Genomic DNA, 13,494 nt, shown 5'->3' with positions numbered 1-13,494 from the left:
AATTGTGGCTTTTTAAAATGCTGCATTCTTTTCTACTGAATTCAGTAAACAGTAGTATGTTGGAAAATGTCTAGTCCTTCACCCAATTCATACAAATTTAAGTTATTTGACAGAAAAATGGACAGGAAAGAACAAGTTTCAAGTTAAAATAAAGCTAGTTCTGTGCTTATTGGTTTTCCTCTGGTTCTGACATGCCACATCAAGTTTAGCTTCCCCACTGTTGGCATCTCAGGTTAGTTTCATAAGGTTCTTCTTCTTTTTTATTTTATTTTAAAGATTTATTTATTTATGCATACAAAAGCTGGGGTGTAGGCCAGAGATGCGGGGGGTGAGAGGATTCACCAGAGACAGAGTGAGGAACAGAACAGGCAGATTGACCAAAGAACACTGCTGAGGGGAGCAGCGGGCGAGACAGGAGAGGTCTGCTGTGCCATGTGGCTTTCTCCCTGGCTGGCCGGGGATCGAACTTGTGCTGCAGTGGCTGCGGATAGCTTCATAGTGCTAAGACTTAACCCTTTGTGCCACCAGAGAGGCCCCCGATGTTACTTGATTTGTGTGGAGAGTTGGCCTTTAAATGACTTGACCTGCTAGCAAGTATAGAACAAGAAGTACTATACCTTTTCTGATGTTATTCCAAAGCAAAAATAAGAAATGAGCAGATAACTGAGATCATATGTGGAGAAAAAACTGTATTGCACATCGTATCCATTCATTCAATCATTCATTCATTCAACAAATGACTACCCAGACCCTCTCATCTGGCAATTGCCGTCTTGCAGAAATGGAGATACGCATAACTTTTGTCCTCATGAAAAAGGCACTTATTAAGTATACATTTGCAACTGTGCTATGTTTTATAATTACTAAGTGTTTTGGCTATGTTCCAAGATCTGAGCAGTAAAATAAAAACCTCCTGAGAATTTTGAGGCAGTACAAGTCTATTGCAAATGAATGGCTGCACATGGGATAAAACAGAGATGCCCAAAAGAGGACATCGAAGTCACTCAGAAGCTGGCACCAAAACCAGGATCTTTTGCAGCTTAGTCTGAAATGACAAAAGGCAGAGGCAGTCTGAACAGAGCACAGGGGTCAAGGAGCTAGGGGCAGTTGGAGACCCATTAGGAAACACAACTGCCACCACTTGTAACATCACTGGCAAGAAGATGACTTCCATCTTCCTCGCAGCAGTTTCTCCCCAGTAACTGTCATTGGAAGTAAACCAACTGTAGTGAGAGTTCACAGTTTTGCAAAACAGAAACCTTAGAAGGGATTTTAGGACAAATTGGCGCAAGACCTCCCAAGGGAATATAAAATATGAATTAGGATTATCTAACCCAGTATTGGGATTATCAGGGATGAACCCTCTACTCACTTCCTAACTCTGCAATCCAGCTACGTAGCCACACAGTGAGAAAAGTTTGCTGGCAGTTTTAAGATACTCTTTCTTCTTTTTGTCAGGCATAAATCTGAGTAAAGAAAAATAAAGGAGGCAGAAATTCAAAAAATAGTATGGAAAGTGACAAGATGTTGACAGAGTGAAGATGCTGGCCTCACGTCATCCCTATACTCAGAGCTAGAGCAGCAGAACAAGGCCAGTAAGTCCTGATGGGAAAGCAAGTAATGACTGCACACATTAGGAGCAACATCTGGGGGAGAGGGCTGCAAGCCCTGGGATGGGCTCAGGTAGATCCAGTGGTGAGATCCAGTGGTCCGGCCGGCCCCACCAGCAGCAGAGCAGACCTGGACACCTGGGATAGGACCTGGAAGCTCTCCAGAACTTTGATTCTCTGGCAAGCAGTGGAGCAGACCCTGTAAAGGGTACATGCAAGGACATATCCTAGCAGAGGCAATCGCAGGCCTGGTCTCTGTTGACTCCAGTAATATTTACTCAAGCAAATCTGCTTGAGCTGGATAAGCATAGTGGGGATCTGGAACATTTGAATCATGACCTATTCCTGCCCTCCCTTCTTCCAGTTCAGCAAAAAAAGAAAATTCACTCTGGACAGATGCAGCCAAGTTCATAGGGCTCCCATTGCTGTTAGCTGCCACACAAGGGGCAGGTTGCTAGTATTTACCAAATACCCAAGCTACATTTGGCAGAGGCCAAATTCCAGGTGACTGCATGAAAAGTCACAGACCATATTCATAGGCCAGAGACTGGTAGGCTGAAAAGACAGGAGCCTAACTGGTTGCACCCCAGCTCAATTGTAGGGTGGAGGTTCCAACGCCACTTATACCCTGCACCACCCACTCCCGCCCAAGGAAGTGTGCCATACCTGGAGAGGTTTCTATTCAGTTCCATGTCACAGATATTTTCTTGAGAAAAAGGCATAGAGAGCTCTCGAACTCTCCCAATGAACTTGATTTGAAACCGTGGGTAGTAAAGATTAAGCCTATAGGTGCTCTTAACAATGGAGGTGTATGTTGGAGCAACGGTGACAAGCCAAAAACTTGACCAGCAAGTTTGCTGGAGAGAAATAGATAAAAATAATCCTCAAATACTGTCTCAGGAACTGCCTCTGAAATGAGGCCCAAATTTAACTGTGTTAAACTGTGGAGAAATATACACCACAGGGCTCTGTAAAGGGCCAGCCAGAAATGAAAGGAGTCCAACATCTGAGTGACTAGGGAAAGTGACAATCAAACAGAGCCCTAATAAGCGCCCAGTGGCTGCTCAAGGATGTGCCCTTTCCGGAGCAACATCAGAAGCTTCACACTAAAATAGTATCACCAGTAACAAAGCAAAGAAATGGTGGATGAACAAATAGTAACAACAACCAAGGGGTGGGAGAATCCTGTCTGGAGTTACTATAATATATGATCTAAAATTTATTTATTTTTAAAGATTTATTTATTTATGCATACAAGAACTGGGGTACAGACCAGAGGTGGGGGGGGGGGCTGGTGAGAGGATTCACCAGAGACAGAGTGAGGAACAGAACAGGTAGACTGACTGAAATACACTGCCGAGGGGAGTAGCAGGCAAGGTCTGCTGCTCCATGTGGGTAGCTCCCTGGCCGGAATTGAACTCGTGCTACAGTGGCTGCAGACAGCTTTATAGATTGCGGCTTAACCCCTTGCACCACCAGGGAGGCCCCGGTTACCTATTATTAACCAAGTCTTTACTTATATTCTCAAATCCTCTTTCCTTTATTTATTTAGCGATTTCTAGATTCTCCTGGAGATAGGATCACAGGTTAGTTTCCCTCCTATCACTTCCCTGAGGAGTGAGATATGGGCTTGAATGCAAGGGCAGATTTTTTTAGGAAAAGGAAAAAGAAAATGAGAGGTACCTGTATAGTTACAGGTGGGCAAGAGAGCTGCTGCTGCTGCTGCTGCTTTGCAAAGGGAAAACATTTATGAAAAGAAACACCTGCATAGTCACAGGTGGGCAGGAATGCTGGGGGAAAATATATATACATATTTTAAAGAGAGTTTCTTTTTTTTTTTTTAAGATTTATTTATTTTTATACAAGAACTGGGGTACAGGCCAGATGTGCGGGAGGGTGAGAGGATTCACCGGAGAAGAGTGGGGAACAGAACAGGCAGACTGAAGAAATACACCGCTGAGGGGAGCAGCAGCGAGACAGGACAGGTTTGCTTTGCCATGTGGGGTTCTTGCCAGCTGGCTGGGATCGAACCTGTGCTGCAGAGGCTGTGGACAGCTTCACAGTGCGGCGCTCAACCACTTGCGCCACCGGGGAGGCCCTGGGGGAAAATATTTTTTTAACATGTAAAGAATTTGGAAGTATTATCCCAGGTACACAAAACAGAACATCATGCACTAAGTCTCAAGGTTAAAAGTTATTGGCTTATGGGGGCCTCCCTGGTGGTGCAAGGGGTTGAGCGCAGCACTGCGAAGCTGTCAGCAGCCTCTGCAGTGCTGGCTCGATCCCCAGCCAGCCATGGAGATTCCCACATGGCACAGCAGACCTCTCCTGACTTGCCCACTGCTCTCCTCAGCGGTGTATTTCAGTCGGTCGGTCTGCCTGTTCTGCTCCCCACTCTGTCTCTGGTGAATCCTCTCACCCCCCACACCTCTGGCCTGTACCCCAGTTCTTGTATGCATAAATAAGTAAATCATAAAAAAAAAGTTGATGACTTATGTAAGCTGGATTAAATTACTTTTTAAGGTCCACAAAGTCTTTTGAAATCTTATAAAAGTGCACAAAAAAGGTGTGATTGAGGAAAGAAAATTTTATGTGTTTTAAGACTGAAAGCTACTTTGAGCCATTCTCTCTGTAAAAGTAGATATTACGTCTTAAGTCGACTGCAGAAAATGATATGGGATAAAGGGAAGAAAAGCAGATTAATAATGAGTCAAGTGAAGGAAGGAAGAGAGTAATTAGAAATGTATTTTATATGAACTCAGATGATTAAAGAAATGATAGTCCAATATTTGTAATTCGAGACAGTTGCACAGTGAAGAGCACGGACATGCTAACATTACAAGTGCATTTTTAGTTTTCAGTTTAGTACAAGGGTTATTGCAATAGCATGTATTTTCATATTAAGAGATATATGCAGGCACATACAGGTCACTACTGGAAAAGAAAAAAAAAAACTAGATTTTTTTTTTTAATATTTATACATACAAGAATTGGGGTACAAGGCAGAGATGCAGGGGGTGAGAGGATTTACCAGAGACAGAATGGGGAACAGAACAGCCAGACGCACTGACCCAAACACACTGCTGAGGGGAGCAGCAGGCCAGACAGGAGAGGTCTGCTGCACCAAGTGGGTATCTCCCTGCCCAGCAGGGGATTGAATTCCTGCTGCAGCGGCTGAGGATAGCCTCATAGTGCTGTGCTTAACTCGTTGTGCCACCAGGGAGGCCCAGAAAAACTAGGTCTTGAGATGGAAATCTTTTCCTTTTTTTTTTTTTAACAGATGGCGGAAGCAAGTACCAGTTATCTTGGTCTCAGTCCTTCCACTACCACCACTGAATATCTCCCGTGGGAGTCCCAGTTATACTACCACAGCTGTGGGTGAAGAGGCAGTATTTAAGTGTGTGACCATAATGTAAAATGGGGGTGGATGAGGAGGGAGGACACCACTGGTCTGGGCAAACAATAAACTGTTTGACAGGTTCCATATCGCATGAAGAAATCTCGTACCTAAAAAAGAAAAGGTGTAACAAAGTGCACCAGCCTTTGCATCTCTGCAAGGCATTCTTTTTTTAATAGAGGCATGTTTTATTTATTTATTTATTTATTTATTTATTTATACAAGCATTGGGTACAGTCAGAAGTGTGGGAGGGTGAGGGAATTCACCAGAGCCAGAGCGGGCAGCAAAGCAGGCAGAAGGACCGAAGGACACTGCTGAGGGGAGCAGCGGGCGGCAGGAGAGGTCTGGGAGCCATGCGGAACCCTCCTCCGGTGGCCGGGGAGCAGCCGGGGATCGAACCTGCGCCCCAGAGGCCGTGGGCAGCTTCGCAACCCAGCGCTCAACCTCTGAGCCACCGGGGAGGCCCTGCAAGGCATTCTTAAGAAACTTAGATTAAATCCTGCATCACCTTATCTTTAGATCCGGACAATATACAACAGAACTCAAGGTCCTTCCTGTGAATAATCACATTCATAAAGTCAAGGACCTACTGTTTCTACCTATGTAAATTAAATTCAAACTTAAGTTTAGTAGGACCAGTTTACACAGAATAACAGCCATGTGGGCTGAACTCTTCACTCTCCTCGAGATATCACTTTTCAGTCAACCCTCCTCTTTCACAAAACCAACAAAACCGGATCCCAATTTCCTAAAAGGAAAAAAAAAAAAAAACTAACACAAAACACCTTTCTTTTCAGCGGGCTTTCAGAGCACGTCCTGTCTGCACAATACAATAGATATAGAGGGCATTTTAGGCTCATCCAGCTTTATAAGGACTAGGTCACATGAAGGTCATACGGTTCCTTAAGAGACCAAAAAAAAAAAAAACCTGACAAAATCCTTTCTGATCAATAACGTAGGAAAAAAGTGTTTAAGGGAGCGTCTGCGAAATTGACTTAAACTGACTTTTCCTCATCCATTCGAGCTTTTTCCGTGGGACTCTGCTAGCAAGCAGGGTCTGGCGGCCCCTGCTCCAGCCCTAACCTTGAGAGGCAAAACCAAGAGACGCCGGGCACCTTCACCCGGCGCCCGCGCCCCGCGGCCCCCCGACTCCAGGGAGGGCACAGACCCCCGGATCGGGGGCGCCGCGCGCTGGGCCGCGGGGGCGGGATTTCCGGGGCTTGGGGTGCCGGCCCGGGGCGGCGCGCGGGGGCGCGTGACCCGGACGGGGAGAAGCGGGAGAGGCCGAGAAGGAGAGGGCGGGTGCAAGCCAGCGGAAGTGGGGAGCGGGGAAGCAGAAGAGGGGCGCGGGGAAGCGGAAGGGGGCGTGGAAAGGGGGAGAAAGCCACGGGGGAGCGGAAGGGGAAGTCGCCTCCGCGGAGCGCGGTCGCCCCTAGAGCCGCGGCAGCTGTCACCTGGGCGCACCCCCCGGCGACTGCTGAGCGCCGAACGCGGGTGCTTCTCGGCTCGAATTGCAGAGCGTGTCCCCGCGAGCCGCTGCGAAGCCTGCTGCCCCCTGCTGGGCACGGGGCGAAGTGCCGAGCGCGGGACCGACCTGGCCTGGAGAAGCAGGTGGCGAGCTCGAGGGGACGCAGCCGCAGCGGGAGGTTGCAGGGCAGTAGGGCTGCGTGCTTTCAGCGCACTCACATTCTGAGTAGTTCCCGGCGCTGTGCTAAGTAAGTATTGCTTCCTGGAACTTACATAACAGTCCTCAGGTAATTAGCTAAGTTAAAACTTAGTTCTCTGTTTCTTGCAGACAACTTGAAACAGACAAGTTCTCAACCAAAAGCGACCTATTTTATTTTTGGTAAGGGTTCTTTCATTCTAGATTTCTTTTGACCCTTTTAAAACTGTAGGGGTCTCCCTGGTGGCGCAAGGGGTTAAGCACCGTATTATGAAGCAAGCCGCAGCCTCTGCAGCACGAGTTCGATTCCCGGCCAGGGAGTACCCACATGGTGCAGCAGACCTCTCCTGTCTCTCCCGCTGCCCCCCTCAGCAGTGTATTTCAGTCATCATGCCTGTTCTGTTCCCCAGTCTGTCTCTGGTGAATTCTCGCACCCTCCACGCCTCTGGCCTGTACCCCAGCCCATGTATAGATAAATAATTTTTAAAATTATTCCATTTATTTATGCATACAAGAGCGGAGGTACAGGCCAGAGGTGTGAGGTGAGAGGATTCACCAGAGACAGACTGGGGAGCAGAACAGGCAGATCTACTGAAATACACTGCTGAGGGGAGCAGTGGGCGAGTCAGGAGAGCTCTGCTGCGCCATGTGGGTTGCTCCCTGGCTGGGGGATTGAACTCGTGCTGTAGAGGCTGCCGACAGCCCTTGCGCCACCAGGGAGGCCCCTAAATAAATAACTCTTAAACAAAACAAAACAAAATTGTACACACAAATGTCACAAGTATAAGGAACTAAAACCAGTAAAAAATTACTTAGGTCTTGGGCCTCCCTGGTGGCGCAGGCTGTTGAGCGCCGCCCTGTGAAGCTGTCCTCAGCCTCTGCAGCGTGGGTTCGATGCCAGCCAGCTGGCGAGAATCCCACATGGTGCAGCAGACTTCTGTCTCGCCAGCTGCTCCCCTCAGCAGTGTATTTCGTCAGTCTGCCTAGTCTGTACCCCACTCTGTCTCTGATGAATCCTCTCATCCCCCACACCTCTGGCCTGTACCTCAGTTCATGTATGCACAAATAAATCTTTAAAAAAAAAAAGTTACTTAGGTCTTGAAAAGACCAATGAGGACTTTGTGATGAAAGTCTGAGTCGACTTCCCCAGCCCTCTTCCCCCATTCCCACAGGTGAGAAACGGTTATACCTCAACTATTGGGTGCTGCTGCTGTGCATGTAGCAGGTAAAGTGGACTTGAGCTGAAATGGAAACCCTAGCTCGCTCTAGGAGAAAAAGCTTGGGGGGTGGAGAAGAAGACGTGGAGGAGGTATAATTGTGACATCTAGTGGGCGGGAGGTAGGAGTATAAAAATGAACCGGCCCGATCCTTGACATTTTACTGAGACTGGCCTGAAAGACAAGTGGAGTGCAATCGACTGGGGCGCAGTAGTGATCAGCATTCGTGCAAAAAGAACTAGCTTTCAAAGAGGAGTGGGGTTGAAACGAGGTGCGTGTTGGGAATAATGAACAGGAGAGAGAGAGTTCTTTTGTGGGCCTGGTATGCAGTGATGTATGTAGTTCCCTGCCTGGAAACTACAAATGCCCTCCTGCAGCTAATTCAGTTGGAAGATTTGGTTAAAAGTGATTTCAGGAAGGTGTGGATGAAAAGTTAATAAGGGGTATAAATGTTGTGACAGCAGAGTGTTTTCTGTAGTCCAGCATGTGAGAGGAGATGACTTGGAGTTATTGGAGGAAAGAAGTTTACGGGTAGAGAGAGGGATCACACATAGGGGCTTGGAATGAGGGGAAAATCTGAAGGATTCCAGGAACTAAAAGAAGTTCATTTTGATGGTGTGAGGGGGAGGGATGTGTGACATGTAATGAAATTTAAAAGTTAGAAAACATGACAGCCTAAAACCAAAACTTGAGAAATAGGTCCTATATTGACAATCTAAAATGGATTATTTCTCATTTTTCATTGTTTACTGCCTGCTTCAGGTGAATTGTTTCTTAGTAAGTATGCTTTTGTTCTCAGTTTCTGTATTTAGTAATTTTTGGATTCAGCATATGGTAGAACAGATGACACGTTATTCTCTGTGTATGGGGGGGAACTATTTGATCACTTTTGCAGAATTTAAAATGGAGAATGACACCTTTGTCTCAGATGTACCTGCAATTCTCTTTTCCCTTTTTCCAGCAATGTAGTTGTAAACTCACTCAGCTGGATTAAATCTACTTGTGGCAGGACAACAAATTTTTTAATAACAAATTTGAAACCTAACCTTTGTCCTGAAGAAAGTTTATAAAATTGTAATAACCTCAGAACCTTTTCATTGCCCTATGATTCTAGAGCAAATCTAAAATACTGAATGCTTGACTATATGTTTATACAAAACCTTAATTTCATGTTACTTCCCTTCACTTCCATTTTCAGATACTATTGTCATCTCAGTACAGAACTTTTACGTAATTTTGTCTCTGGATTTTAAATGGAATGAAAGTATCCATTATAAGCTATTATCAGATTTCTAGAATTGGATTCTTATACTTAGGATCAACAAGTCTAGAAGGCTTTAGTAGTGTCCAGGAATTTTTCTGGTATTATTCTGTGGCACAGCAAGGGAATAAAACAGGGGGAGAGTAATGAAGGGAAGAGGAGTAGTGAAAGGTAGACAACAGTGAGGGAAATGTGAAAGAAAACTAGAGAATTAATAGAGAAAAGGATAAATGAAGTATTTGTTATAGTTAACTTGGGAAAATCAACATATCAAAAAAAGGTTCAAAGATGTCTAAGGTGAAATTATTACTGTTACGTATTTATATTTTTACTGATCTAAGATATAGATCTCATGGCATTTGTACTAGTTGCCCTTTTTTTGATGGATATTGGAGGGAAGGGTACTGTATGAAGACAAGTACGATTCCTTACAATGAGAGAAGATAGCTTATTGATTGTTATCCCATAATTATTAAAATGCTAATTATTTCATGAGCCTTACTCCTTATTTTTTTATCATATATCTATATTTATTTAAAACATAGCCATGTAAGTCCTTATCAAGTTTCTTGGGCAGGTTTTGTATCAAAGTCATGGTCATTTTGGAGAAGATCAGGACCTCTGCCCCAATTGAATTTTCCATTGAATTGGGGCTTCTCCATGGGGTAAATATGTATAGAGCATACTCCACACAACAAGAAGTTTGGATGTATTGTTTGGCTCTGTCTTTCTATGTAGACTGTCCAGTCTTGTCAACTGACCTGATAAGTGATTAAGAATGCATTTTCTCTAGACTAGAAGCAGGACAAGGGATTCTGAACCCCACTCTACTTGACCTTGTTCTCATGGTACATTTACCAAGATGAAGGCTGCCCCAAATTCCTTTTACTGCACAAGCCTCAAGAAAGAGAGAATCCAGTAGAGAGAAAAACGAGAACCTACTTCCCTGATTGACTGTGATACCCTTGTACACTTGTAGCTACACATCCTGAACTTGTAGCTTCTTGACACCTACAGTGAAATAAACTTTTTCTGTTTTTTTTCAAATAGCTTAGTTAATATTTAGTTCAATAGTTTAATAATTTTTATTTAGTTTAGGAAATGGTGGTTAGATACAGTAATCCCTACACAGTAGTAGTCACATTAGGAGTCACTTAGTTCCACAGGTATGAATTGCGAAATCTCTTTGCTTAAGGCTTTGAATAAGATGGAATCCTTGCCTATAGAATTTTTCAATTGACTGGAGGCTTCATCTATAACTTTCAATTATCTCATTTCTGATACAATTTTATAATTTACATCTTAGAGATATTTTTAAAGCAATAAAACAAACTTATCACATCCCACTTGGCTGATGATTTTTTTATTCATTTAATATATTCATTAAATGCTTAATAAATACCTTTTATGTGTTGAGTGCTATACTAGGCTCTTGGGGTAGAGCGTATGTACCTAAAGAACTGCTCTCAAGAAGCTTGTCTGGTGTTTCTCACTGACAGGTGAAATATAAAGTTAAAATAATATGTTAAAATGGAATCATTTATTGGGTTGGGATAAATAAAGGGAGTGATTATTTCTGCTCAGGAAATCACTTTTAGGAAGGAAATTAGAAATTCAGTTTTTAAAGGTGATTGGATATTTACCATGAAAGTAAGGAAAGGAAGATACTATAGGAGGATGTAATAATATCAAATAGCAAGGTAAATTTCTGGAATTCTGGATGTTTGCTGTCCCATGTAGATTGTGTGTAGAGTTGTCATCAGAGAGGAGATTAAGGATATAGGTAAGGGACACATTAAAGTGAGCTTTGGACTTGATCTTTTGTGAGCAGAAAATTATTGAAAAACCTTAAATTTATAATAACCTCATTGGACCACAAATATGGCTGTGGCTTTCTGGAGTAGTGTGAAAGTAATTGATGACCATTTTACTAGTCCAGATGTTATGTAATAAAGGTTTGACTTATGTTACTAGTGGAAGGAATAAAGGGTGGGAAAGAAAAAGAAACCATTTTAGAAGTAAGTTGCATATGGAAGTAAGGGAGGGAAAGGAAATTGGGTTGATCTGTAGGTTTTCTGGTGTGGTTTACTGGGTTGATAGTACTATGAATAGTTAAAGGAAGAAATAATGAAGATTTTATGAGACATATAAATTCTCATAATAGTTTCAGGCCATGATTTTGAGACACTTATAGTACTTCCAGAGTCAAAGACTAAGGGGGTGCACTTCTGTTTGAGTTAGGAGTACACAGACATAAGGTCTCAACTGGAGATGGAAATGTAGGACTTGTTTTATGGGTTTTAGAAAAAGATATAGGCAACCAAATGAGGGAACGCTAACAAGTCAATAACAAAAAGGCAAATAAATAGAAAAAGTGGGCAAAAACTTTGAAGAGGCACTTCTCAAAAGGTGATATGCAAATGGCCTATAAACATATAAAAATGGAGTGTGACTTCATTAGACATAGAAGTGCAAAGTGAAGCCACAGTGACATCACTCTCTGGGATGCCTCAAATGGAAAGGAAACAGACATTAGCAGGGGCTAATAAGTTTGTTTTGCAATTGTAACATTTGTTAGCTGTGGAGGTATTAGTTTATATTGGTTCCAACCATTTTTTGAAAACTCAAAATCTACTGCTCCTTCTTTATTCCTTCCTTTAACTATTCATAGTACTATCAACCCAGTAAACCACACCAGAAAACCTACAGATCAACCCAATTTCCTTTTCCTCCCTTACTTCTCATATGAAACCTACTTCTAAATTTGGATGAGTAGATGCATATATTGTGACTGGTGGTATACTGGTAATAAGTTTGTGTGCATGGTTGCATACATGTGCATGAGTATGAATGTGTGTGTGTGTGTGTGTGTGTGTGTGTGAAAGATCAAGAGAGTGCTGATAACTTCCTTCTATCTATGGCTAATGTCAAGCTGCCAATGGTTTAGCAAAATTCTTCAAGATTTGACAGTCAGAATAAATTGATTGCAGTCAACATAGTAATTCCTTTTCTAGTTATGTAGCCACAGAGATGCATAAATATTGACCCCAAGATATATTAAAATGTTTATAGCATTTGTACTGCCAAAACCAGGTAAAACTCCAACTATCTAGATAAATTGTTATTTCATATAATAAACTACAACTATGAGAACAATGAACTATATGGACTCTCACATAGTACTAGTAATGGATGTTAAAATCAGTTGAAACCAGACACAGAAGAATATATACTATATTTTTCAATGTATACAATGACAAATTAATCTTAAGCATTATGGGTCGGCATAGTTAGTTGTTAACCTTATTTGGAGTTGTGACCCAAATGTGGCTTAATAGGCCTTCTAGGGCCCATGTTCTTTCTCTTGATCTGGGTATTATTTACTTGATTGCATTTACCTTGTGAAAAAGTCATTGAGCTCTAACTTATGATTTGTACATTTTCCTGAATGTGTGTTTCATATCAAAATGCTACAAAAATGTTTACATAGGACACAGAGAGACTACGAACAGAGATGAAATTGCTTGGGATGTAGAATCCCGAGAAACACAAAAACCACACATACACACATTCCTGTTTCTTTCCGCAGGATCTCTTCTAGCTTTTCTACGAAAGCAATGCAGACAGTAAGAATAATGCTAAGAAAATTTTTGTTGGAGAGTGGGATTGCTCTTAAAGCATTTCTGCCAAATAGACTGATTCAAAGGGGACATTGGATTGAATTTATTCTTAGGTTTTGGAATATTAAAGAGTTGTGGGAAGAACTATCATGAGAAAGACTACCTGGAGGCAGGAGAGCTGCTAAATTCAAAGCAGCAACACTTCCTGGTGCATTGGAGCTGAGTAAATGCACTTTAAGTTTCTCTCTTAATGATATATTGAAATGATATACTTTACAAATTATTTGGTTTAAGGGGGAATGAGAGGAATTCCATTTTGACCATCTTTAAGAGCACTTGTGGAAGTGAGGAAGTACTTGCAATTAAACAGAAAAGTCTATTAACATAATATTAGGAAAGTGAGTATTTGTTCGTCTGCACTATTTCATTCTTATTTCTCTTTTCCAGAAATGGCAAGCAGTCTTTTGAAGTCATCTTCCATGACTGTAAAGACAAAATTACTACATCAAACAGGATTGTCACTTTATAGTACAGCTCATGGCTTCTATGAGGAAGAGTTTAAAAAAAAACTTCTGCAGTTTCCTGGAGGGTCTGTTGACCTTCTGAAGAAAGACAACGGCATTGGCATTCTTACTCTGAACAACCCAAGTAAAATGAATGCCTTCTCAGGTACTAGAGACTTTTCTTTTGCTAGATAAAAAATGATACTAAATCTAATCTGACAT

General features: G+C 42.6%; 1 protein-coding gene across 3 annotated transcripts in view; it reads left to right on the top strand.

Moving 5' to 3' along the window:
* Positions 1-6,424: 6,424 nt before the first annotated feature.
* The window catches only part of ECHDC1 (ethylmalonyl-CoA decarboxylase 1), a 35,067-nt gene continuing 27,997 nt past the window's right edge, over positions 6,425-13,494 (top strand). For 2 of the 3 annotated variants that reach the window (XM_037520366.2, XM_037520365.2), the window contains exons 1-2: positions 6,425-6,723; positions 13,217-13,438. In XM_037520366.2, the coding sequence (XP_037376263.1) occupies positions 13,219-13,438 (220 nt within the window). In that variant the 5' untranslated portion in view covers positions 6,425-6,723; positions 13,217-13,218. Of the gene's footprint in view, positions 6,724-6,803; positions 6,855-13,216; positions 13,439-13,494 lie in introns of all 3 variants that reach the window. The other variant, XM_054697811.1, reaches the window with a different exon arrangement.

This window comes from Talpa occidentalis, unplaced genomic scaffold, assembly GCF_014898055.3.
Source record: "Talpa occidentalis isolate TD23 unplaced genomic scaffold, MPIMG_talOcc4v2.1 talOcc4.2, whole genome shotgun sequence".
Classification (NCBI taxonomy): Eukaryota; Metazoa; Chordata; class Mammalia; order Eulipotyphla; family Talpidae; genus Talpa; species Talpa occidentalis.
This window is presented reverse-complemented; position numbering and strand designations above follow the sequence as displayed.